The 25,502-nt window shown below is 35.1% G+C and overlaps 1 protein-coding gene and 1 long non-coding RNA gene across 9 annotated transcripts; one reads left to right on the forward strand and one right to left on the reverse strand.

The window, feature by feature from the left end:
* Nucleotides 1-8,061: 8,061 nt before the first annotated feature.
* LOC146917752 (uncharacterized) lies at nucleotides 8,062-25,426 on the reverse strand. 2 transcript variants are annotated; one of them, XM_085716576.1, is made up of 11 exons: nucleotides 24,827-25,426; nucleotides 21,718-22,924; nucleotides 21,180-21,461; nucleotides 19,005-21,032; nucleotides 18,450-18,921; nucleotides 18,142-18,347; nucleotides 17,905-18,024; nucleotides 17,135-17,265; nucleotides 8,981-9,371; nucleotides 8,760-8,884; nucleotides 8,062-8,675 (listed from the first exon to the last, which is right to left on the reverse strand). In XM_085716576.1, exons 1-5 carry the CDS (start codon nucleotides 25,285-25,287, stop codon nucleotides 18,451-18,453), a joined length of 4,449 nt encoding a protein of 1,482 aa, XP_085572702.1. In that variant the 5' UTR covers nucleotides 25,288-25,426; the 3' UTR covers nucleotides 8,062-8,675; nucleotides 8,760-8,884; nucleotides 8,981-9,371; nucleotides 17,135-17,265; nucleotides 17,905-18,024; nucleotides 18,142-18,347; nucleotide 18,450. The 2 variants fall into 2 exon arrangements, with proteins under 2 accessions (XP_085572702.1, XP_085572700.1); XM_085716574.1 differs by lacking the exon at nucleotides 24,827-25,426 and adding an exon at nucleotides 24,015-24,536 and having other exon boundaries at nucleotides 18,142-18,275.
* On the forward strand, nucleotides 9,652-16,725 carry LOC146917753 (uncharacterized). Of its 7 annotated transcripts, none has more exons than XR_015013497.1 (4): nucleotides 9,652-10,677; nucleotides 12,285-13,748; nucleotides 14,331-14,573; nucleotides 16,654-16,725. It is a non-coding gene; the product is annotated as an uncharacterized LOC146917753 (long non-coding RNA). The 7 variants fall into 7 exon arrangements; XR_015013496.1 differs by lacking the exon at nucleotides 16,654-16,725 and adding an exon at nucleotides 16,527-16,623; XR_015013495.1 differs by lacking the exon at nucleotides 16,654-16,725 and adding an exon at nucleotides 16,181-16,436.
* Nucleotides 25,427-25,502: the final 76 nt, after the last annotated feature.

Below are 25,502 nucleotides of genomic sequence, written 5' to 3' on the forward strand. Positions count from 1 at the left end.
TGGCATTCAAATCAATCAATGCAAAGATGGAGTCTATGTTCATCAATCAAAGTACACAAAGGAGCTTCTGAAGAAGTTCAAACTTGAAGATTGTAAAGTGATGAACACTCCAATGCACCCCACGTGCAACTTAAGCAAAGAAGATGAAGGAGCTAAAGTAGATCAGAAGTTGTATAGAGGTATGATTGGTTCTTTGTTATACCTCACTGCATCTAGGCCAGATATTTTATTCAGTGTATGCTTGTGTGCAAGATTCCAATCAGATCCTAGAGAATCTCATATGACTTCTGTCAAGAGAATCTTCAGGTATTTGAAAGGAACAACTAATCTTGGACTCCTTTATAGGAAATCCTTAGATTATAAGCTAATTGGATTCTGTGATGCTGATTATGCTGGTGATAGGATTGAAAGAAAGTCAACCAGTGGCAACTGTCAATTTCTGGGTGATAATCTTATATCCTGGGCTAGCAAAAGACAAACAACTATTGCTATGTCTACAGCAGAAGCAGAATACATTTCAGCTGCAAGTTGTTGTACACAACTACTCTGGATGAAACATCAGTTGGAAGATTATCAGATGACTGCTAACAGTATTCCCATTTATTGTGATAATACTGCTGCTATTTGTTTGTCTAAAAATCCAATTTTGCATTCAAGAGCGAAGCACATTGAAATCAAACACCATTTTATCAGAGATTATGTTCAAAAAGGAATTTTAGATATACAATTCATTGATACTGAAAATCAATGGGCTGATATATTTATTAAGCCTTTAACTGTTGAAAGATTTGATTTTATAAAGAAAAATTTGAACATGCACTTTGTATCTGATTAAATGCTTGCTTGCTCCTGAATAGGATTTTAGGTTCTGAAGTTAGTTCAGAAGCGGTAGTCCATCAGAAGCTCTTTATTGAGGTTCTGAGGAAAACTCGCTTCTGATGATGACGTCAGCATCTGAAGTCCAGAAGCTGGATTTGTTGCTTCTGAATAGTTGAATTAGTGGAAACGTTGGAAGTTACCTTTTAAAAAGTAACTTCTGGCCCACTAACTTGGTAGTCACTCTGTGAACTTCTTACGTGGCCTGTATGTGTTGGTGTATAACTAAAAGGGCAATGATGATTTAATAGCTTTGAAAGTACTTTTCACGCGCCCCCAATTTTGTCATTAATGTTATGTTTGTTTGTCTCTTTTGAATTGCAATCGTTTTACTTTTAACACTTTGACAATTCACACACTACTCACTCACAACAAACACATTTGCTCTCAAACCTCTTGCGAAGTAAGCGCATTCTCTCAACCTTAGAACCCTAAAATCTTCATCTTCTTCAAATCTTCGTCAATCATCAAATGGCATCATCAAGCTCAAAAGTTTCAGAATCTACATCAAACAAGCAAAGCGTATCAGAATCTGGGTCCATCTACAAAGAGAAGACTATGGATATTCCATGGAAATCCTTAATCGTCCAAGTAGAATCACCAGTGGACTTCACTTCACTCAAGAAGTACGAAGTGGACATGGAAGGCTACGTAGAAACTCAGAAACTGTCTGGCTACTTCAACATGCTAAATGGGCCAACATATGTGAACTTGGTCAAAGATTTCTGGTTAAGGGCTGAAATTGTCAATAGAAAGCCTGTGAAGGCAGCAGATAAACCAGCTGGGTCGAAGAAAGGAAAGAAGGAGATTGAGTTGAATCCCACTTCCTTCAGTAGCCTTGAGATAAGGTCTGAAGTGATGGGTATTCCTGTAATCATCACAGAGGAGATAGTTGCTAAAGCTTGTAGAATGGATGCAGAAGGAAGGTTTCAAGAAATTGTTAAGAAGGATGATGTCCTTCTGCAAAACTACTACAACACTCTTCTGGGTGGAAACAAAGATGCTAAGCCTTCTGAAATGGAGATTCACAATAGAATGTTGGTGAAATTCAGCAATGATTGCTTCTTTCAAAGAGCAGGTGGGTCTGATCAACCCAACAACCAACAGAAGCTAGCAATCTATTTCATGACCAATCTGGAAAAGATAAACTTTCCAAGATATGTATTGGATCATCTCTGCTGGGCTATTAATGAAAGCACAGTCAAAGGAAGGAAACAAGTGCCCTATGGAAGATTGCTCTCTGAGATCTTTTATCAAGGGAAAGTGCTGGATTTGTTGAGAAGAACAAGGGATGCTTCTGATAAATGCTTCGAAGTTTCTACTGCAGAGAAGACTATCAGTAGCAAGACTTTGCATTCAATGCACTTTTTCAAGACAGCTCCTAAAGATGAGAAATGGTTGGAGTTGACCACAGAAGAATCTGAAATTATCAGAGACTTTCCTTCCATAGTTAAGGAAAGTAATCCTGAACACTTAGCTAGATTAGTAGCTGAGTACGTCTTGGAGGAAGATGCGAGGTCTCAGGAGGAAGCTGCTCTTGCTAAAGGGAAAGGCAAGAAGGCCAAAGCAGTTGCTGTGTCAGAAGCTGCTGTTTCTGATGCACCTAAAGGGAAAAGGGCCAGAACTAGTTCTGAATCTGATGCTGCTCCTACTAAAGGAAAGAAGGCCAGAACCAGTACTGAGTCAGAAGCTGCTATTGCTAAAGTTGCTAAGTCTGAAGCTAAACCTGTTTCTATCAAGGATAAAGGAAAGATGCAGAAGATTGGTGCTGCTTCTATTCCTCAGAAGAGAAGAAAAGGTAAGGCAGACTTGGTAATCACTCAAGAGCAGCTGGAGGAAGCTCTTGAAGAAATGGAAAAAGAAGAGGCTGATCCCAAGCTGAAGAAGAAGAAGGCTCCCCTTCAACTTGTGAGTCCTATGGTTGAGATGACTCCAATAAGGAAAAGGATGGCAGATGAACGTACTTCTGAACTTATTGCAGACAAAAAGGATCTAAAAGCACAATACACTCATCAAAGAGATGAAAAGCTCAAGGCTTTGGGATTGGAAGACTGTGATAGGTTCTACAAAGATAAATTGGCTGAAGTAAGAGCCATTGCTGGTAAGCCCACTGAAGACAATGAGGAAGACGATATGATGCTCATTTCTGAAAATGCTCCAGAAGAGGGAACTTCAGAAGTAGTTCCTCAAGCTGCTGATCCACAGAAGATCACTTCTGAAGCTGGCCCTGCAGATCAGGTAATTCAGATTCCAGTCACCTCTATCCCCATTTCACCTTCTTCACCATCTGTACCTGAACCAATAGAAGACACTTCTGTCTTAGACAATCTTGCTCTCCATTACTCAGGTGAGTTACCCATAGACAAATCTACTTCAGAAAAGGCCTCTGAAGCAACTCCAGAAGCAGCTGCTTCTGAAAACGTTGTTTCAGAAAACCCCCATCAACAAACACCTGAACCACATAAACCCACAACACCCCCACAATCACCAACAGCTACCATTGACCCCCAACTCAACACTCAAACATCAACTTCACCACAACAACCACCAACTGAAATTGAACACTCCCCACAACCAACTCCCATGGATGTTGACATCTCTCTAGTCAATGTTCAAGCCTCAACCTCTACCACTCACATTGCCTCTGACCAGCCTTCATCTTCAAACACACAAACACACTTTACCATTCCACTTCCTAACCCTGTTCAAGATCTGGAAATCAGTGATTCTGATCTTGAAATCCTTGAACAACCACCCACAAACATCCTGGAATCTGGATATATTAATTCTGAGCTTCTGACAATCCTTAGTAGATTGCATAATCTTGTGGATCAACGAAGGACAATTGATCTCACAAGTGCATATGAAGACTCCTGGACATCTCTTCAGAACCGGGCAGCTGAGCTTATTGAAGATATCAAGGCTAAATGCATCAGAGTCAAGCAAGCTTCTGTCAGGAAGTTAATAGAGCATTTGAATCAGAGTCTCAGAGTAAGAAGTTCTACACTGCTCCTGGCAAACCAGCCTTTCTTCTTAGAAACGGATTACTTGACCAGAGAAGCAAGGTTGTGTAAGCTTCTGAAGAAACAGATGGCACAGCAGCAGCAAGAAGCTAAGGAAAGGGAACAGGCTCTTCTCCAGAGGCAACAACAGCTTGAAGAACTGTTGCAGAAGAAGATTGAAGAAATGGAGGAGATGAAGAAACAACATCAAACCAACACTTAGTTGCACACCCTTGTGTTTTTCTTTTTGTTTGTTGTTTGTTTTGAATTCCTAGTCCTTGCTTCTGAAACCATTCTGTTTTAATTCTCTTTGCTTCTGAATGCTTACTGATTCTGACTGTTTAGCTGCTTCTGATATTTTAGATATTCATGTTCATATATTTTTGATCTGATTAATTTCTTGTATACTCTCTTTTGATTAATTTCTTGTATACTCTCTTTTTGTCTTTTATGTTTTTTTTTTATCTTTTTTGATAATGACAAAAGGGGGAGTATATGTGACAAGTATTTAAAGGCTCTGAGCCCCATTAATGGCATTTGAAATTTTTTGAAAAACTTCTATCATTTTTTTTACCTTATTGGTATAAGCTATGAACGAACGAAGGAGTATCAAAATTCAAGTAAAATTAATTGAACCATTCTTCTTATCTATAAGTTAATTCTTTCAATGATTCAATTTTGTTTTTAAGCTCTGATATTTTTTATTGTGCGAAAAATGAATTTAATTAACCTGGATAGAACTTAGGGGGAGCTTACAAACCTCACCTTAAATACTATCAGACTCAGGGGGAGTTTGAGCTTACAAACCTCAGATTCTGAGCTTACAAACCTTAGAACCCCAAAGTCAACTTGTTAATTAGATTAACAACAATTGATCAATTTTAAATACTTTTGTTTGTCATCATCAAAAAGGGGGAGATTGTTGGAACAAAATGTGTTTAACAATGAACCTTAAAGAGTTTTGATGATAACAAGGTATTAAAAATTGTAAATTGGACTAGCTAATATTTGTTCAAGTGTACAGGACCATAATTATAAAGTCACATCATCATTGGTTCTGAATGAGCAAATAAAGAGCAAAAGAAAATGAAGCTTAGATGATTCTGAAGGGAAAGCGCTCCTGAAGTCAAGCTGCTCCTGAAGAAATAGCGCTCCTGAAGTAAGCCACTCCTGAAGAATAGTGCTTCTGAAGACAAGAGGTCCAGAAGCCACATCATCAGAAGCTGCGTCATCAGAAGCTGCAGAAGTCATATCATCAGAAGCTGCATCATCAGAAGCTGCCTCATCAGAAGCTATTTCACCAGAAGCTGAATCTCAACTGGATTTGCAAAAGATTCAAGAATTGAAGAATTATCAATGCAAAAGCTGTCCATTGGATTCGAAAACACAAACAAAGGATTAGTGGAATTTTGCAACGGTCATTTCAAAGGTGTTTGAAGGCTTGTGCTTGCATTTTGGACGAAAGCGTTGACATTGTACTTTGTACGAATTGTACAACCACGTTCTCCACTACTCTGTTTTGTGTCCACGCTTCAAGACAAGAAAACAGCTCCAGAATACGGTCTCGCCTGCATATATGTTCCTTTGGATAAGGAATGGATTTCAAATTGGTTCTTCATAGGACAACAACCAAATCAGGCAAAAGATCATTGGTGAAAGATCAAGCTTCACTAACGACTCTTTGGTGTGCTGGCAATTTCATAACGTCTCTTTCACACCTCTATATAAAGGAGTGAAGACCTAGAGAATTGGTAATGCAAGAACGCTGAACGAAAGACTCACAAGATTTTCACAAGTACCAAACCTCTGCTGAAATTGTTCTGCATTCACTTAGAATTTCTGTGTCTCAAAGTCATATCTTAGAAATTCTTAAGTCCATTGAGTCTGTATCTGATTTGTATTGTGAGCACCTCTGATTGTATATCAAGTGTTCAACCTTAAACAATTTTCTGTGTAATTTTGTTTAGTTAGGAAGTCTCTTGCAGTTGTGCTTGAGCAGGAAGTCTCTTGATTGTGTTCTTGAGCAAAGGAAGTCTCTTGCTTGTGTGCTTGAGCATTGGAAGTCTCTTGCTTGTGTGCTTGAGCATTTGTAATCAGATATTACTCATAGTGAAATCTCCTTGGAAGTGCAAGGGGGACTGGACTACTTCCGGATTGTGGAAGGAACCAGTATAATTGCTTTGTGTCGTTCTTCTTCTCTCTCTCTGTTTTATTCCGCTGCATTTAGATTCTGATTATCACTTCAGAAGCTGTCTCGCTTAGCTTCTGATCAGTGTGTTCAGTTTTTAGGAGAAACGAAGAATTTTTTTTCAAAAACACAATTCAACCCCCCTTCTTGTGTTTTTCTCACCTTCAGGTTTCCCTTGAGGTTGCCTATAGCCTAGGATTTAGGGGAACTCACTGAGACATTATGTCTCATCCCAATCCTTATTTGTTTCAGATAAGCAGGATGAGTATGCATGTTCGTAGCTGGATGAATATTACTTCAAGGGTTCGTTCGTACCGCTGCAGGACAATTTGGATTTCAAGAATGTATTTTTATGTATGGATGAGTTGTATTGTATTATGATTTCTACGAACGTGACTTGATGTAAATATTATTCATTCGGTAAAATTTTATGTTGTATATTTTTAATGTATCCAGTATCAATTTAACGCACATGCTAGGCTTTCTAGATACGTATAGTATGGGTGTTACAGTCATGCTGCCATTATCAGGAATAAAAATAATCTAATAATTTAGTGAAGGACAAAACAAATCTTATATTTGTCATTTTAACAGGAATTTAAACCTTAATGTATTACAAAAATCTAGATAAACGCACTGAAATCTGAACATATGCCTGCAGTTTTTAATTGCTTATGAAGTTATTCACCTGCTCCATCATTTTCATCCTTGAAGTTAAAATCTAGAAACAATGTAAAAGACAGCTCATTACTATCATAGATACCAACTCTCTCATTTCATACAGTTAATCGATCTAAAAGATTGATCGAATTTGAACCTGGCTTACGCTTGCAGTATGCCAGAGTTATGAGGAACAAAGTTGTCGGCTAATACATAACCGGCTTCAAGAACGTCTTTGCTACTGTCGTCATTGACATTGTTCGTATTGTGAGGTATTCTTCATGGAACTCTAACTCCGAACAGCATGAATTCACCAGAGATGGCGATGGAGGCGCAAGACTTCATTGGGTTGAGAATTGATTGTGGAAAATCGCACTCAGAGGGATAAGGATAAAATAATCAATTACAGATGACCTACATGGCTTTTGTACGATAGAATTGACGTGCACTGGCATAAAGTTAGCGGTTATTGTACCATAATCTTAATTTGATAATTTTGAAAAGTATGGTGACCAAATTACAATATTAGAAAGAAAAAAAATTAAGAATGAAGAAATTTGAAATTTTTAACTTTTAGGTGTCATCTGAAATTCTCTAAATTTAGCTTGGGCAAAATAGTTCATAAATTTCCTTCATTTTGAAAATTCTACGAAAAATCATCCAAACAATGGAATTTACGTAAAAGGATTTGAATTCATTCAAAAAACTACATTACCTCAAAACATTCATTTATCCAAACACACTCTAAGGTATTTTGTTAACCATCTTATTGGTGTGGAGCATCCATCAATTTTATCAACAATAAGAGAAGTCTCTCATCTCAACCACATTTTTTCCATCAACTAAAACACACTAACTCAGAGATATTGCTTATGGCAAGTTCCACTCTGAGTATTGGCCTGCGGGTAGGGGAATGTTAGCTTTTCTAATGATAAATAAAAATATTGATGGTATGTCAAGGCTCACGAATGTTGGTAATGCTTCTTATACGAGCAGGTACTCATTTGGGTGATTTTTCAATGTTCAGTGACTATTACGTTTTGCATAGCGATGCTTTGTTGAAGAATGTAACATCCAAACTAAAATTTCAAATCAATTCAATTATTTCTAAATCTCTCTTTGAGAAATGAAGCGGATCTTAACCCTTGATGGGTCGATTGGTTTCCAATTTCCACGAGTTGAAAAAATATTATAACCAAGTCCTAGTAAGAAATTTTGTTCCACATTAAAAAGGGAAATCAAGATAATATAACCCTATGTAATGTAAAAATAGTACTACTTTATAAACTATAATATGTGAAACTAAAAGCTTGTATGTAAAAATATCTCCAATAATAGAAGGAAAACTTAAAGCATGAATAGAGATCGAATTAGTGTTACTAAAAATTGTACTACATATAATGACGGACAGAGGAACTTTTCACACTTGGCTGTGTGTATGGTGTTCTAATCTTTGTTTACACAACATTACCAATAATCATGTGCAACACAGAAATATTAACATTCATCACCCTTCCCTCATCTTCTTTAGTCACATTGCTGAGATGTTTTGATCAACCTGAGTCCAAATCCAACGCATTCTTAACATTACAACTGTTACAAAATTTATAAACTATAAGAATAAGAACTTCATAAAGAATATTAATAAATTACTTCGAAGTAAATGACAGAGGATTTTGACTCAGAACAACACTAACTAATGTCATCAAAAGTTCATCTATTCTATCAAACTGCTATGTTCTGCTATTTCATTATAACAAACATAAATTCAGAATTATGACTCGAATTTTCACGTCCCTAATAGTGTCTCCAGAAGAAAGAAACTTTTCAGAATCAGTGATGAAAAGAAAGAGACCCACCGGTACATAGCGTCTCCAGAAGAAACCACCTTCTTGCAAAGCCAGTCTGGCACAATCTTTCCAAAATCTCAACCTGTTCTTCAGCTTCTCCTATTAGGAGAACAAGATTAGTTAGCTAGATATTTGATTACTAAGAAATCATCTGTATTATAATAAAATAGAATTAGAACATACCAAATATAGAGTCAATCACATTAACCAGATCCACCAATGATGAAGGATTTGCAGTCCTCAGACCAATCTTTTTTCGGCCATAAAACACCACGCAAACTTTTGGGGAGGGCAGTCATTTTCTGAGGCTTAACATAAAAACCGAGCAACAATCTCTCAGATGTTTACTATGCAGGTGTGTGTGTGTGTCGACAAACTATCCATACAAGAGATAATTTTCAAACCTGTATAGCACCGACACCTCTTATGGCGTATCCAAAATGCGGAGGGGAGATCTTATGTACTGGTGGATTGGATAACAACATTTGGTTGAAAACACACCGACAATGTTTCCTTCTGCTTGCCTCTTTCTGCATTCTCTCTACCATGTGCTTTCACTTTCTTGGTTATCAAGGCAGTCAGATTCATGGGATGAAAAGCTCTGAACTTGATCAGTCTCCTTAGCAACATTCTTATGAGAAAAGAGTGTTTTAAAAGATGGACTCAACTGTAAGTTATTCAGCGACAATTCAATTTCATTGGAAGTTGATGAAAGTTCTGTTGACAAATTTACAGGTCCATCTTTGAAAATCAAGTTATAAGGTCTTTCGCTAAAGGGCTCTGCTAGTGTGGCCTCTGGAATAAAAAGCAAAAGAACAAGAAATGAAAATCAAAAAACAACAAAATGAGTAACCTTATCCACAATGAAAAACAAAAAATAAAATAATGAAATCAATTCTTTTGCACAAGTCAAACTTTTAAATTTGTCTACTTTAGGAAGAAGAACAAAAATAAATATAGCGGAGTCGGACCCAACGAAAATGTAATATCCCTCAAGATTTTTTTTAAGCAAGGGACAGAATTGTAATTTTGCCACTCAAGATTATTTAAGTGGAAAAAATCCACAATTTTCTACATTCTTCCACAACCTTTCTACCACAAAAAACATTTTCCCCTTCTTTCTTTTTCCTCCCTCCCACGTGTTCCTTCATTCCTCTCCATCTTTGCACAACCGCCCACTCCTTCAACTTTCCAATTCTTCATTTCTCTTTCAAATTTCTTGGGAAATCACATATAACCTTGTTTCTAGGGGACTCAAGAGTGGTATAATTACAAGGTAAGTGACAAAATTCATTCCTTCTCTCTTTCCCTTATGAACCGCACCATACACACACCATGTGTATAATTCCCTTTTCATGGAAATTTATTTAATTCAAGCTTTGGTGTATGTTTTATGTGTAATTTGAAGATGGTTATGTGTGGTAATGGCATTTAGAAACATGATATGAAGAATGATAGAAAGTTAGAAGCTTGTATGTGTAAAATTGGAGTTTTACAAGGTAAGAAAATTAAGCTGTTTTAAGAAGTTAAGTTGTAGCTTTTGAGTTGGAATGATTATGTATTTTGGGCTATTAGGACCACCAGAAATTTGTTGGGGTGCTGTTTGGAATGAAAATCTAGAAGCCAAAAAGCCATAAGCTGTTTTCGGGTAGGATTAGAAGCTGTTGCAATTGCTGTTCGGACAGCTTCTGTTTTCGAGTCATATCTTTTACTGTGTAAATCAGAATGAAGTGATTATTGGATATTTAGATGGTACGCTTAATTCCCTTCAATTCGGATATAAGATTTGTATGATTCGGAATAGAAATGAATTCAGAAAACGCATTAGAAGTTGGACTTAAGTGCTGAAAATCTGCAGAAAAAGCTATACGGGTTTTGGCGTGGAAAGTGCAAAATAAGTGATTTTGAAGTTTAAGTTGCTGAATAAATGATCTAAAAGTTGTTCATAAGTGTTTGGCTGTGCGGATTGAAGTTTGTAATGAATTCGGAACACGCAGAAGCCATAAGCTATAGTTAAGATGTTTCGGATAAAAGTGCTTACGGAGCACACCGGGAGCTTAATTAGGACTCAAGCAGCGAGGAGACTTTAGAAAATGTTAAGGTGAGTTCCCCTTTAGTTTTATAATTTGGTAACCATAAGTCCAAGCATATGTCTTATTATTTTAGTTGATCAGATATGGTATTTCTCTTAGATTGAGTAATTTATTTTATACGCATCTCATACGTGTCACTTTGAAGGTAGTAAGAACCATCATCATTATTAAAGAATTATGATTCATAATATGCATGAGATGTTTGTGAAATGTCCTATATGAGTATTAGTGTGTAGATTAGATGATTTGTTAGAGTTTATTAGTAATGATATTGTTACTAGTGTATTTGACATTGATAGTTCGTGGATTTAAAGAAGTATATGGATGATTAGTAATAAAAAGAACATATAAAGTTATACGATATGTGTATAGATAATTTAAGAACTTGTTCGGAATTGGATTAAGATAGTGATTGATGGAATGTTTATGAATTAATAGAATAAGTTGGGATAATTATAGCATGACTATTATGCCATATGAATGGTACATTTGAAACATAATAAATATGAGATAGTGGAATGACTATTTCTGAATTAGGTATCCTTATTAGTGTATCCTAAAACCTCTTTTATGTTAATAAGTATGTTTATGCTAGTATAATATAAATGTTGGAGGGAAATTCTATTAAGACAATTGATGTATAAAATTATAGAAATGATTTGAAAGAAAATTTGAAATGCAACCAATGAGTAATATGCTCATAGTGAATTATAGAAAATCACAGAAAAAGGAAATGATGAGAAAAATTGAAATGAGTAACATGCTCATAGAAAAAGAAAGAAAGAAAGAAAGAAAGAAATGAGAATATTGAGAAAAAAAAATCCGTTAGCTGCAACGAAGAGATAATGCAGCCTATGAGTAACAAGCTCATAGATATTTTATGAAATTCCGTTCGCCACAACGAAGAGATAATGTGGTATATTCCGTTCGCCACAACGAAGAGATAATGTGGTATATTACCGTTCGCCACAACGAAGAGATAATGTGGTATATTCCGTTTGCTACAACGAAGAGATAATGTAGCCTATGACGTACGGGTCATAGTAACGAATATGAAAATTCCGTTTGCTACAACGAAGAGATAATGTAGCCTATGACGTACGGGTCATAGTAACGAATATGAAAATTCCGTTTGCTACAACGAAGAGATAATGTAGCCTATGACGTACGGCTCATAGTAACGAATGAAATGTATAATTAATGATATGAAATTTTAAGTCTAAAATTATTGGAATAATATTTGAAAGAGAACAAAAAAATAGAATTGTGGAACCAAAGAAAATTCTAAGGACCCTCCAACATGAATACTAACATAGCATACACATATTAACATAAAAGTTATGTTTAGAATGAATTAGCTACGGAGCAATGTTTCATGGGTATTTTATCAATAGTTGGAAATGAGGAGTGTTAGTTATGGAACTAGGGCTTAGTTAGCCGAAATTAGATATTATCGGAAAAGGTTCAGATACATACTCAGATAAGTATGTCAAAGTATAGGTTATATCAGAATACGACATATTGGATATATGATTGTGATTGATTTGATTGTGGTGATTATGATTATATTTGATTTGTTATATGATTTTGTTATTGTTGCTGAAATGAATTTTAGAAGTTGGTGCCGAGCGGAGCATTGCTTTCTCTGATGCTAGGGGGAGAAAGGACTCACTTTGTCCTTGCTATTGTTAATGGAATTCATGAGGTTCCATTCTATTATATGGATATTGCCAGTAGTTTAGATTATGGAATTGATTAACGTTAATATTGACGCATCTTGATGACATAGAAAATGATTGTAGACTAATGTCAAACTATATATATATGAAGTATATGATAGTAATTTTGAATCAGAAGTATTTATCTGATAAGATGTTTTATTTTTAAATTGTACAATTAGTATGAAAATAAAGATGTTATTTGGATATTCTGGCTGATAGAACAAGTTTTTTTTAAAACAGGATTTACATCTTGGAAATGTTAAAAATACAGAGGAAACTCTGTCGAATTCCAGTGAACATTTATTTGAAATGAAATTCAAATTGGAATTTTTATTTATTTATTATAGTTGTCAAATTTGTTTAATAGGCTTGCCGGACTAGAATGATCTAGTTCGTGCGCCGGTCACGATGATTGTTTTTGGGTCGTGACAAAGTTGGTATCAGAGCTGGTCGATTCAGATCGTGCCTTGGGTCAATGGAATTCAATAAGATGTAGTGTGACTATTGGGTTCCAGATATTTATTTCAAATGTCATGTCTGGCTGAGCCTGATCAACTCAGACTAGTATATGACAGTTAGAACAAATGTCTGAGAGCTGAATATGACCTTGGAGGAATGAAGTACGAGAAGAAGAAAAGTCTGGAAGCTTACAATGAATTTCGTTAAGGAAGTATTCAACGCCACCAGTGTCTGGTGATTTATGAAGATGAAATTTTTTCAAGAAGGGATATAAATTGTTATGGGTAAGACAGAGTACTTTAATATTATTAAACGTTACATCGTATGTGGATACAAGAAAAGTAAGAAATTTAGGAATGAATGAAACCTTAACAGAAGACGCAGTATAAGGAGTATGATGTAAGGTGTGAAGAAATAAACCAGAGTGACGCCGCGGAAGCGTGGTGGCTGGTACCTGTGCAGTTTAAATTAGTCAGTCAGAAAGAACCAGTTAGTAACAAATGTACGTTAGAGCCTAAAGTCAAAAGTATAGAGGAATTATTGGTACTTATTAGCAAGTAAATCCCTAAATTTCGAGGACGAAATTTCTATAAGGGGGGTAGAATGTAATATCCCTCAAGATTTTTTTTAAGCAAGGGACAGAATTGTAATTTTGCCACTCAAGATTATTTAAGTGGAAAAAATCCACAATTTTCTACATTCTTCCACAACCTTTCTACCACAAAAAACATTTTCCCCTTCTTTCTTTTTCCTCCCTCCCACGTGTTCCTTCATTCCTCTCCATCTTTGCACAACCGCCCACTCCTTCAACTTTCCAATTCTTCATTTCTCTTTCAAATTTCTTGGGAAATCACATATAACCTTGTTTCTAGGGGACTCAAGAGTGGTATAATTACAAGGTAAGTGACAAAATTCATTCCTTCTCTCTTTCCCTTATGAACCGCACCATACACACACCATGTGTATAATTCCCTTTTCATGGAAATTTATTTAATTCAAGCTTTGGTGTATGTTTTATGTGTAATTTGAAGATGGTTATGTGTGGTAATGGCATTTAGAAACATGATATGAAGAATGATAGAAAGTTAGAAGCTTGTATGTATAAAATTGGAGTTTTACAAGGTAAGAAAATTAAGCTGTTTTAAGAAGTTAAGTTGTAGCTTTTGAGTTGGAATGATTATGTATTTTGGGCTATTAGGACCACCAGAAATTTGTTGGGGTGCTGTTTGGAATGAAAATCTAGAAGCCAAAAAGCCATAAGCTGTTTTCGGGTAGGATTAGAAGCTGTTGCAATTGCTGTTCGGACAGCTTCTGTTTTCGAGTCATATCTTTTACTGTGTAAATCAGAATGAAGTGATTATTGGATATTTAGATGGTACGCTTAATTCCCTTCAATTCGGATATAAGATTTGTATGATTCGGAATAGAAATGAATTCAGAAAACGCATTAGAAGTTGGACTTAAGTGCTGAAAATCTGCAGAAAAAGCTATACGGGTTTTGGCGTGGAAAGTGCAAAATAAGTGATTTTGAAGTTTAAGTTGCTGAATAAATGATCTAAAAGTTGTTCATAAGTGTTTGGCTGTGCGGATTGAAGTTTGTAATGAATTCGGAACACGCAGAAGCCATAAGCTATAGTTAAGATGTTTCGGATAAAAGTGCTTACGGAGCACACCGGGAGCTTAATTAGGACTCAAGCAGCGAGGAGACTTTAGAAAATGTTAAGGTGAGTTCCCCTTTAGTTTTATAATTTGGTAACCATAAGTCCAAGCATATGTCTTATTATTTTAGTTGATCAGATATGGTATTTCTCTTAGATTGAGTAATTTATTTTATACGCATCTCATACGTGTCACTTTGAAGGTAGTAAGAACCATCATCATTATTAAAGAATTATGATTCATAATATGCATGAGATGTTTGTGAAATGTCCTATATGAGTATTAGTGTGTAGATTAGATGATTTGTTAGAGTTTATTAGTAATGATATTGTTACTAGTGTATTTGACATTGATAGTTCGTGGATTTAAAGAAGTATATGGATGATTAGTAATAAAAAGAACATATAAAGTTATACGATATGTGTATAGATAATTTAAGAACTTGTTCGGAATTGGATTAAGATAGTGATTGATGGAATGTTTATGAATTAATAGAATAAGTTGGGATAATTATAGCATGACTATTATGCCATATGAATGGTACATTTGAAACATAATAAATATGAGATAGTGGAATGACTATTTCTGAATTAGGTATCCTTATTAGTGTATCCTAAAACCTCTTTTATGTTAATAAGTATGTTTATGCTAGTATAATATAAATGTTGGAGGGAAATTCTATTAAGACAATTGATGTATAAAATTATAGAAATGATTTGAAAGAAAATTTGAAATGCAACCAATGAGTAATATGCTCATAGTGAATTATAGAAAATCACAGAAAAAGGAAATGATGAGAAAAATTGAAATGAGTAACATGCTCATAGAAAAAGAAAGAAAGAAAGAAAGAAAGAAATGAGAATATTGAGAAAAAAAAATCCGTTAGCTGCAACGAAGAGATAATGCAGCCTATGAGTAACAAGCTCATAGATATTTTATGAAATTCCGTTCGCCACAACGAAGAGATAATGTGGTATATTCCGTTCGCCACAACGAAGAGATAATGTGGTATATTACCGTTCGCCACAACGAAGAGATAATGTGGTATATTCCGTTTGCTACAACGAAGAGATAATGTAGCCTATGACGTACGGGTCATAGTAACGAATATGAAAATTCCGTTTGCTACAACGAAGAGATAATGTAGCCTATGACGTACGGGTCATAGTAACGAATATGAAAATTCCGTTTGCTACAACGAAGAGATAATGTAGCCTATGACGTACGGCTCATAGTAACGAATGAAATGTATAATTAATGATATGAAATTTTAAGTCTAAAATTATTGGAATAATATTTGAAAGAGAACAAAAAAATAGAATTGTGGAACCAAAGAAAATTCTAAGGACCCTCCAACATGAATACTAACATAGCATACACATATTAACATAAAAGTTATGTTTAGAATGAATTAGCTACGGAGCAATGTTTCATGGGTATTTTATCAATAGTTGGAAATGAGGAGTGTTAGTTATGGAACTAGGGCTTAGTTAGCCGAAATTAGATATTATCGGAAAAGGTTCAGATACATACTCAGATAAGTATGTCAAAGTATAGGTTATATCAGAATACGACATATTGGATATATGATTGTGATTGATTTGATTGTGGTGATTATGATTATATTTGATTTGTTATATGATTTTGTTATTGTTGCTGAAATGAATTTTAGAAGTTGGTGCCGAGCGGAGCATTGCTTTCTCTGATGCTAGGGGGAGAAAGGACTCACTTTGTCCTTGCTATTGTTAATGGAATTCATGAGGTTCCATTCTATTATATGGATATTGCCAGTAGTTTAGATTATGGAATTGATTAACGTTAATATTGACGCATCTTGATGACATAGAAAATGATTGTAGACTAATGTCAAACTATATATATATGAAGTATATGATAGTAATTTTGAATCAGAAGTATTTATCTGATAAGATGTTTTATTTTTAAATTGTACAATTAGTATGAAAATAAAGATGTTATTTGGATATTCTGGCTGATAGAACAAGTTTTTTTTAAAACAGGATTTACATCTTGGAAATGTTAAAAATACAGAGGAAACTCTGTCGAATTCCAGTGAACATTTATTTGAAATGAAATTCAAATTGGAATTTTTATTTATTTATTATAGTTGTCAAATTTGTTTAATAGGCTTGCCGGACTAGAATGATCTAGTTCGTGCGCCGGTCACGATGATTGTTTTTGGGTCGTGACAGAAAAGCAGTTACAAAAAGTAAGCCTAACCAGTAGCCACAAAATCTGATATACTTTCTCATAATCATCAACCCATTTTCAACTAAATCTCATATAATAATTTCTGATTATCATCAATGCATTTTCAACTGAGTATAACATGCTTACATCTACCTAACATATGGAATCCCAAATCACAGAATAGAATACTATGCAGAAAATGAAAATCTAAAAAATGACAGTATTATATTGATTGCATTGGATCTTGTCAGATGTATAACTCAGACACAGCCAATGAACATCTAAAATAACAATCCAAATCAAACCTAAAGACCGAATAAGTCCCGTCTACCACTGTTTAGATAGCTGAATTGCTCAGTCAAATACAGATAATACAATTAACAAGAGCAACGCCCTTAAATAAAAAAAAATATGTTACCTTTTCAAATAGCTAGGTGATCTTCAAATCCAACTTTGTACACAAGTTTATATCAACAACAACCACTCAAATTCTATATATCTTCGGGGACTACATATTTCATCTGCGCTAGATGAGCATAAGAGAAGTTTCTGAAAATAAAACACAATACTATTATTCCAAAAAACACAACTACAATCCCTTCCTTAATCTATCAATAAAAGGAAATGTACCCCCTATAGTCCAAGTGCATATTTGGTATCATGGTAAGTTTGCTAAAATGAAGGTGGCACCATGGTTTTGTAGAAGCTCCAAGCGTAGTTTAGCAAAATCATGGTGGCACGCCGTCATTCTATCAAACTCACCATGAATCCAAATATACACTAAAGAGTATCATTGATTGCTGAAAATTCAAAAAACATCATTTAAAGCAGCCATATTCGCCACAAAATGTCATGGTGCCCCCATGTTTCACAAAATGGCCACGGTAGTAGTCAAAAAAGTCAGCCAACACAATCCATATTGACATGACTAAGTCTAAAATTTAACTGCATATGGTGCACTTACACACATTCCTCTACAGCACTGACGACTCTTATGGCGTGTCCAATGTCAACACGTTTCGGTGTCGTACACGGACACATGTGATTACATTCAATTAATTCATTTTCTCATATTATTACCGTATTGACATGACAATGGCAGTGTTGTGCCCGTAGTTGTCTGTGTTACTGTGTATCGTCCATTAATTAATTTGGGGAAATTTGACATAACAAAACAAAAAAACTCACCTCTTAGCAGGAACTTCAACTTTGTTGCAAATAATTTGAAAAGTTGGAGACTTTCTACCCAGATGCAACAATCTAATCGAACAACTCATATCACTAAACAAATCAGCAATAGTTCTGTACCTGTATTAAGAAAAAAAATACAAAAAGTACTTCTTTTTTCTACAAAACATTCAAAAACAAAAAAAAAAAAATTCCTATAAAAGTTGAAAAAGTGTTAAATTTAATTAGGGTTCATACTTTTCTGGAAGCTGGGTTTTTGAAATTGATGGGTAATAATGGTCAGGTCTTCTTCTCTAGAGTTGGACATGCAATTAATTTATCAACTGTGTGGAGAATCTTCTTCTCACACTTGAAATCTGAACCATCTTTCACTGATTCATCACATACTCCAAAAAAATAAGGGAAATAAAGATAGCTCTTCGATAAAGCGGAATCAAAGCTTCCTACAACTTATCATTAAAACATGGATAGTCCAGCCTATAATTGTGATTATACATAAAAAAATCTATCATAAAATCATGAAACACAATGAATGATATACTTACTTCAACATCCTGAGTGTAACACAATCTTAGCATCATTCTCTGGGTTGGTGAATCGAATATCCTTCATGTTACTTTTCTCTTTCAATACATGGATTCCACTTTTCTGGAATGGCAATCCAAAATCAACCCTTGCATGTTTCCATGAATTTTCGAAAAGTGCTTTGTCCATATTATCATCAAAGTTTTCCATTTTCATATGAAAAAGATGCAAATGATATGTATTCGGCTGTGACTTCGTACCCATCTTCGAACCATCTGTATTGAAAAATGTATTGCCGTTGATGATTACTCTTACAACACAACGTTGAGAACCATCCCATGTTAATGGAGAAACAACACAGAGAGCTATGGCAGGAAACTTGTTACGAAACCAGAAAGAAATTGACAATCCTGCCGAGCATTGGTGGTCAAACCACTCTGGAATTTTTGCCCGTGGCAAACGGAACCAAGTGTCTCCAGCCTCATGTAATTCCTGTTGGTCATAACTAATGTAAGTGTAACTATATCAAGAAGAATATAATATACATTACAAATAAAAACAAAATAAATCATAACCTGATTTAGTAATTTGCTTTTGCACGACGAAGTCAACGATGTGCAGTTTAGTGCAGATAACATTCTTAAAGATGGTGGAATGCCTTTAATTTCTTGAAGTTCCTCGCAATCATCCAAGACAAGCCTCTTTAAAGAATGACATTTTTCGATAGATTTAGGAAGAACTGTGAATCGATTTTTAGTTAGGTGTAATTCTTTCACATTAGCAAACAACATGACACTTGTTGACAAATATTCATCTGAAAGTTTGCAGTTCCCGAGACAAATATATTCTACATGTGAAGATTGCATTGAGCTCACTTTTTTCCCACCCTCGATGGTAAATTCATCCAGTTTTGACATTGCAACAACTCTAGTATATGGTAAATCAACAATTCCACAGTTACATGGATTAGATGCCGGAGATGGAGTAAAATTTTGAAATGGAAATGGCAATTCTTTTATGGGAGTATTATCCAAATAAAGGTTCGTTAAATTTCTAACCTCTCCCAATATTTCTGGGAAACTCTCTAAAATCGGACAATATGAAAGATCGAACCATTCCAATGAAGTCAACCTGAGCGGTGGAATACTCCTAAGCATGACGCAACGTTTAATACTCAAGAATTTGAGTTTATCCAACAACCCATCCACCACACTTGGAAAACTCTCAAGAGTACTACAATTTGAAAGGTCAAGTTTTTCTAAAGAATCCAACTTGAGAGGTGGGATGCTCCTAAGATTGTGACAACTTGTAACATGCAGGGTTTTAAGTTTTCCAAGAAACCTATCACCTACCAGTGGGAAACTCTCAAGACTACAACAACATGAAAGGTCAAGAGTTTCTAGCGAATCCAACTTGAGAGGTGGAATACTCCTGAGATTGTGACAACTTTCAACGTTCAGGGTTTTCAATTTTCCAAGAAACCCGTCCACCACAAGTGGAAAACTTTCAAGACTATGACAATGTGAAAGGTCAAATGTTTCTAGTGAATCCAACTTGAGAGGTGGAATACTCTTAAGATTGTGACAACTTTTAACAATAAGAGTTTTAAGTTTTCCAAGAAACCCGTCCACCACAAGAGGAAAACTCTCGAGCCTATAACAATATGAAAGGTCAAGTGTTTCTAGTGAATTCAACTTGAGAGGTGGAATACTCCTGATACTCCGACAACCTTCAACAAGCAAGGTTTTAAGTTTTCCAAGAAACCCGTCCACCACAATTGGAAAATTCTCAAGACTATAACATTTTGAAAGGTCAAGTTTTTCTAGCAAATCCAACTTGAGAGGTGGAATACTTTTGAGATTGTGACAACTTTTAACAAACAGGGTTTTCAGTTTTCCAAGAAACCCGTCCACCACAAGTGGAAAACTCTCAAGACTATGACAATATGAAAGGTCAAGTATTTCTAGAGAATCCAACTTGAGAGGTGGTATACTCCTAAGATTGGGACAACTTTTAACATATAGGGTTTTAAGTTTTCCAAGAAACCCGTCCACCACAAGTGGAAAACTCTCAAGCATATAACAATTTGAAAGGTCAAGTTTCTCTAGTGAATCCAACTTGAGAGGTGGAATACTCTGGAGATTGTGACAATTTCCAACAAGCATGGTTTTAAGTTTTCCAAGAAACCCATCCACCACAAGTGGAAAACTCTCAAGCCTATAACAATTTGAAAGGTCAAGTGTTTCTAGTGAATCCAACTTGAGAGGTGGAATACTCCTGAGATTGTGGCAACCTCTAACACTTATGGTTTTAAGCTTATCACCAAACCCATGTACCACAGGTGAAAAACTCTCAAGACCAGTACAATCTGAAAGATCAAGTTCTTCTAGAAAAGGTAACTTGAGAGACGGAATCATTATGATTTTGGGGCATTTTATGATTCTCAAGATTTTAAGTTTGCCCAAAACTGATTTATCAATTGCAATTAGTTGACCATAATTTTGAATTGAAAATTCTTCTAAATTTGGGAGACCAGATATATCAGGTATTTGTGCTAAATGTTCACTACCATCAAGATTTAAAACTCTCATATCCTGTAACTTCTGCAAAAAAAAAAAAAAAATAGAAATAAAAAAACACGCAGATAATAAAAAGTATATGAATAATCTTAAACTGGTTTTATTAATATAAGATAAATGATATAGATATGTTGCACTTGCCTTCTTTTTCGACAGAAATGTTGCATTTGCCTTCTTGATAAAGCTCTCCCCCTCAAATTGACTTGATGTTAGGAAAGAGAATAAATTGCATATAACAAGATCCTTCGGATTAAAACCAGATGGTAAATCGAATAAAGAATTATTGTGACATTCCAATACTCTTATACTATTTGGAAGATGTTTTGGACTTTTATTAAATTTGCCATTCCTTATGATCAGTATTTTGAGATTTTCCATCTTCTTGAAAGCTTCTCCATCCCATTCTACTTTCATCCAAAAGTAGGAATGTATGATTTCAATTTTACTTGTTCCCTAATAAACAAAAACAGGAAAAATCAATAGAACACATGGTAGGATTTTATCCCACGTATTTAAAGACCTTTCAATATTATAAAGCTGACAAATTGAAATAATGTGACAATTAATAACATTAATAATGCATAAAGCGAAAAGGGTAATGTGAGCATTAGTAACATCAATCAAAGTTAAAGATTTTTTTTTTTTTGAGGGAATCAATCAAAGTTAAAGATGAAAAGCCCAACCATCCATCCATATCATTATAACTCACCGTATTTTCTTTTAAAACTTTATTAATATCTTGAGAGTCCCATAACCTACTGCGTTTTCCAGGATCTTTTGGTGATTCTTGTCTAACAATTTCTTTTCCCATATCCTCTACCAAATCATGTAATGTCACATTACCAGACTCACTTATTTTTATGAGAGATTTTTCCACTAAAACATTAATGTGATCTTTCATGATATCACCATGATGAGCATGAAGTATTTGTTCCACTCTTGTCAATTTATATCCTTTGAAGCAACAAGCAATGTCAAGAAAAACAAGCTTCTCATCATCTTGCAAAGCATCAAAGCTCAGTTGTAGTGTCGTTTGGATCTTTTTATCAGGAACCCTTTCATAACGATCTAGTGCACATTTACATTCCTCTATTGTCTTATTAAAAAAATGAGAACCTATGACTTCCAAAGCGAGTGGAAGGCCAGAAGCATAGGCTACGGCACGTTTTAAAACGTGCGCATAATCTGGAAAAACTTTGTCATTCTTCAAACCTTTCAATTTACGCAATTCGTTCACATCCATTAATTCTCTTCCAAACTTTTGTACTGATAAAATATCTTTATAGCTTGGACTATATTTGTGTTTTAAAGCTTTCCATCCCACCAAGTCAAAAGCATCTTCATCATTCAATCCCTTCACCTCATATGCTTTTTCAACCTCATGCCTTGTTAGCAAGCTTTTGTCCCGAGTCGTAATGATGACTCTACTGCCTGGACCAAACCAAACGGATCTTCCAGAAATGGCCTCTAATTGCTCCAAATTGTCAACATCGTCTAGAAGCAAAAGAACCTTCTTTTGGTGGAGCCTTTGTTGTAATATGGAAATTCCTTCTGCAACGCTTGTAAACTCCATGTTCTTCTCTCCAACAATTCGAGACAAAAGGATCTTTTGGAGATAAATCAACCCATTTCTGTTGGAATTTTCTCTGACTTTTTCAAGAAAACAGGAACTTTGAAATTGACGGACAATAGAATTATAAACTTCTAAAGCAAGAGTAGTTTTCCCTATTCCACCAATCCCATGGATCCCTACCATGTGGACTGTATCATCAGACCCAACATTCAAAAGTGACGTTACATGTTGCTTTTGGTGCTCTAGTCCAACTAGGTAATCCCCGACAGGTAAGACAACAGGTTTTATATTTCTCAACACTTGTTCCACAATCTTCCCAATAAACACATGCTCATACCCATCCCTGTCCAATAAGAGAAAAAAGGTCACTCAAGTGGATATGTATATGTTTTTAACACTGATTATATATCAGGCTTAATTGTGTTTTCCGACATTGTACAATTTTTGTCCCCTCTTTTTTTTTTAAAAGGAATTTTGTCCCCTTATGTTTTCCCCATTCTTTGATAGTATCTCCCAAAATTTACGTTGATGTGATATCATTTATTGACGTAACACTCACCTCTTATAGTGATGTGACTTTTCTTTAAAATAAAAAATGTCAAAATCAGCTTGTACACTTGAGCGAATCAAACTTTTAATTAGGGTGTCAAACATTTTGACATTATTTGGAGTTTTATTTTTTAATTTTAAACAAAAGTCATGGGTTGAAAGTCATGTCGAAAAATGATGTCACCACAAAGTAAATTTGGAGGAAAATTACAAGACTAGCAAATCATAAAGGAGGAAAACATAAGGGGCCAAAATCATTTAAAAAAGATATGAGCCTAAAATCACAAAATTATGTTATATCAAGGGTCAAAAGTTGTCTTTTTTTTTTTGTGGTGACCGGGGTTCAAACTTCAGATCTTACAAATATTATACATTGTCCTTACCAACTGAGCTAAACTCATGGAGACAAAAAAGTGGTCTAATTACTACAACTAAAATTGTCTTCTGCTTTTGTTTATCATTTAATGTTTTGAAAAATGAATTAAGAAATATAATTATAGTATATTTTTTAATAAAAAAATTATTGTTTAGTGTTCTTATCATTCTCTTTACAGTCTATTATATCAATTAAACTTCGGAAAAAAATACGTGATGATAAAGAAAGACATAAATAATGGTAAAACAGACATTTCAGACAATATTATAAACAAAAGCCTATATTTCAGATTCATTAAATTAGTAATACATGTCACCCAACAACACTTAGATGCAAAGGATACCCGGTTTACACACAAAAAAAAAAAAAAGTAATATATGTGGTTTATATTATAGACCACATACATTATTTATAAAATGAATCTAAAAAGTTAGATTTTTTTTTCCTAAAAATTTCAATTACCACTCAACTAGACAAATGAAATGAAAAACAAAAGATTGGAATATACCCTTTCTTGTAATGAAATCCGGACAAATTAGCAACTTGACGAAGAGACACCTTCCATTTATCAAGATTGGAGCTGGCCTTATGTTTATCCATGGCTTCTCCATAAGTCTTTTCTAACTTTCGTACAACGGAAGGATCCACCTTATAAAATACTGGGAAAACAGAACGGCCCTTATCTTTTATGGAGTCAAGGATCTTTGAAAGTTCTTGTAAGCAAAAGGAGGAGGAAGCATAATTCTTAGAGAGGACAACGATGGCGATTTGGGAGTCTTCAATTGCTCTGAGAAGTGATGGTGTGATTTCTTCGCCTTTTTGAAGCTCCTCGTCATCCATGAAAGTTCTGACTCCTTTGTCATCAAGTGCTTTCTTGAGATTGCCAGTGAAACCGTAGCGAGTATCCTCACCTCGAAAGCTGAGAAAAACATCATACTTGAATTGATTTGTGACTGTGAGGGAAGCCATGATGAGTGAATGGAGTTGGTTTGATGAATATGAATTGAAGAGTCCGCACTAGCTCTACGTTCAGATGCTTATTCAGATGCTTATTCAGATGCTTTAAACACTAGCTCTACGTTCTTTTACAATTCTGTTTCGCGTCCGCACGTGAGTGCGTTGGATTGTCCGTGGTAGCTGCTGTTTTAAGTTTTGCCTTTTACCCTTCAAGGTTGTTTCATTGAGATTTACTGGGTCAGGTCCATACCTCATGTATTTCCTCTTTATTTTAATCTTATTTCTATTTTACTTAAAAAAAAAGACCCAACAATATTACAACAACAAAAAAACCGACATATGAAATGAAAAACAATAACATACCCTTTCTTGTAATGAAAGCCGGACAAATCAGCAACTTGACGAAGAGACAGCTTCCATTTATCAAGATTGGAGCTGGCCTTATGTTTATCCATGGCTTCTCCATAAGTCTTTTCTAACTTTCGTACAACGGAAGGATCCACCTTATAAAATACTGGGAAAACAGAACGACCCTTATCTTTTATGGAGTCAAGGATCTTTGAAAGTTCTTGTAAGCAAAAGGAGGAGGAAGCATAATTCTTAGAGAGGACAACGATGGCGATTTGGGAGTCTTCAATTGCTCTGAGAAGTGATGGTGTGATTTCTTCGCCTTTTTGAAGCTCCTCGTCATCCATGAAAGTTCTGACTCCTTTGTCATCAAGTGCTTTCTTGAGATTGCCAGTGAAACCGTAGCGAGTATCCTCACCTCGAAAGCTGAGGAAAACATCGTACTTGAATCGATCTGTGACAGTGAGGGAAGCCATGATGAGTGAATGAGTGTGGTTTGATGAATATTAGTATTCAGATTCAGATTCAAATGAAAGAACAGTTGTTTGGATAAAATTTAGCTAGGATGATGAATATGAAATGCAGAGTTGACCGAACTTAAAAGACTTTTGGAGTATCTAAAGTCAAGAAAGTGGGACATGCTTGTCAGTAGAGGCAATTTCCCCATATATTGATTAACCATAAATGTTAA

The sequence above is a fragment of the Medicago sativa genome, chromosome 6, assembly GCF_051527215.1.
Source record: "Medicago sativa cultivar Bolivia chromosome 6, Bolivia_mono, whole genome shotgun sequence".
In the NCBI taxonomy this organism is placed as follows: domain Eukaryota; kingdom Viridiplantae; phylum Streptophyta; class Magnoliopsida; order Fabales; family Fabaceae; genus Medicago; species Medicago sativa.

Coding starts and splice junctions, on each gene's coding strand:
- LOC146917752 (XM_085716576.1), bottom strand. CDS start 25,287: ATGGCTTCCCTCACTGTCACAGATCGATTCAAGTACGATGTTTTCCTC. Junction 22,925..24,826: donor GGCTTTCATTACAAGAAAGG/GTATGTTATTGT, acceptor CTTATTGGACAG/GGATGGGTATGAGCATGTGT. Junction 21,462..21,717: donor AAGTTTTAAAAGAAAATACG/GTGAGTTATAAT, acceptor TTTGTTTATTAG/GGAACAAGTAAAATTGAAAT.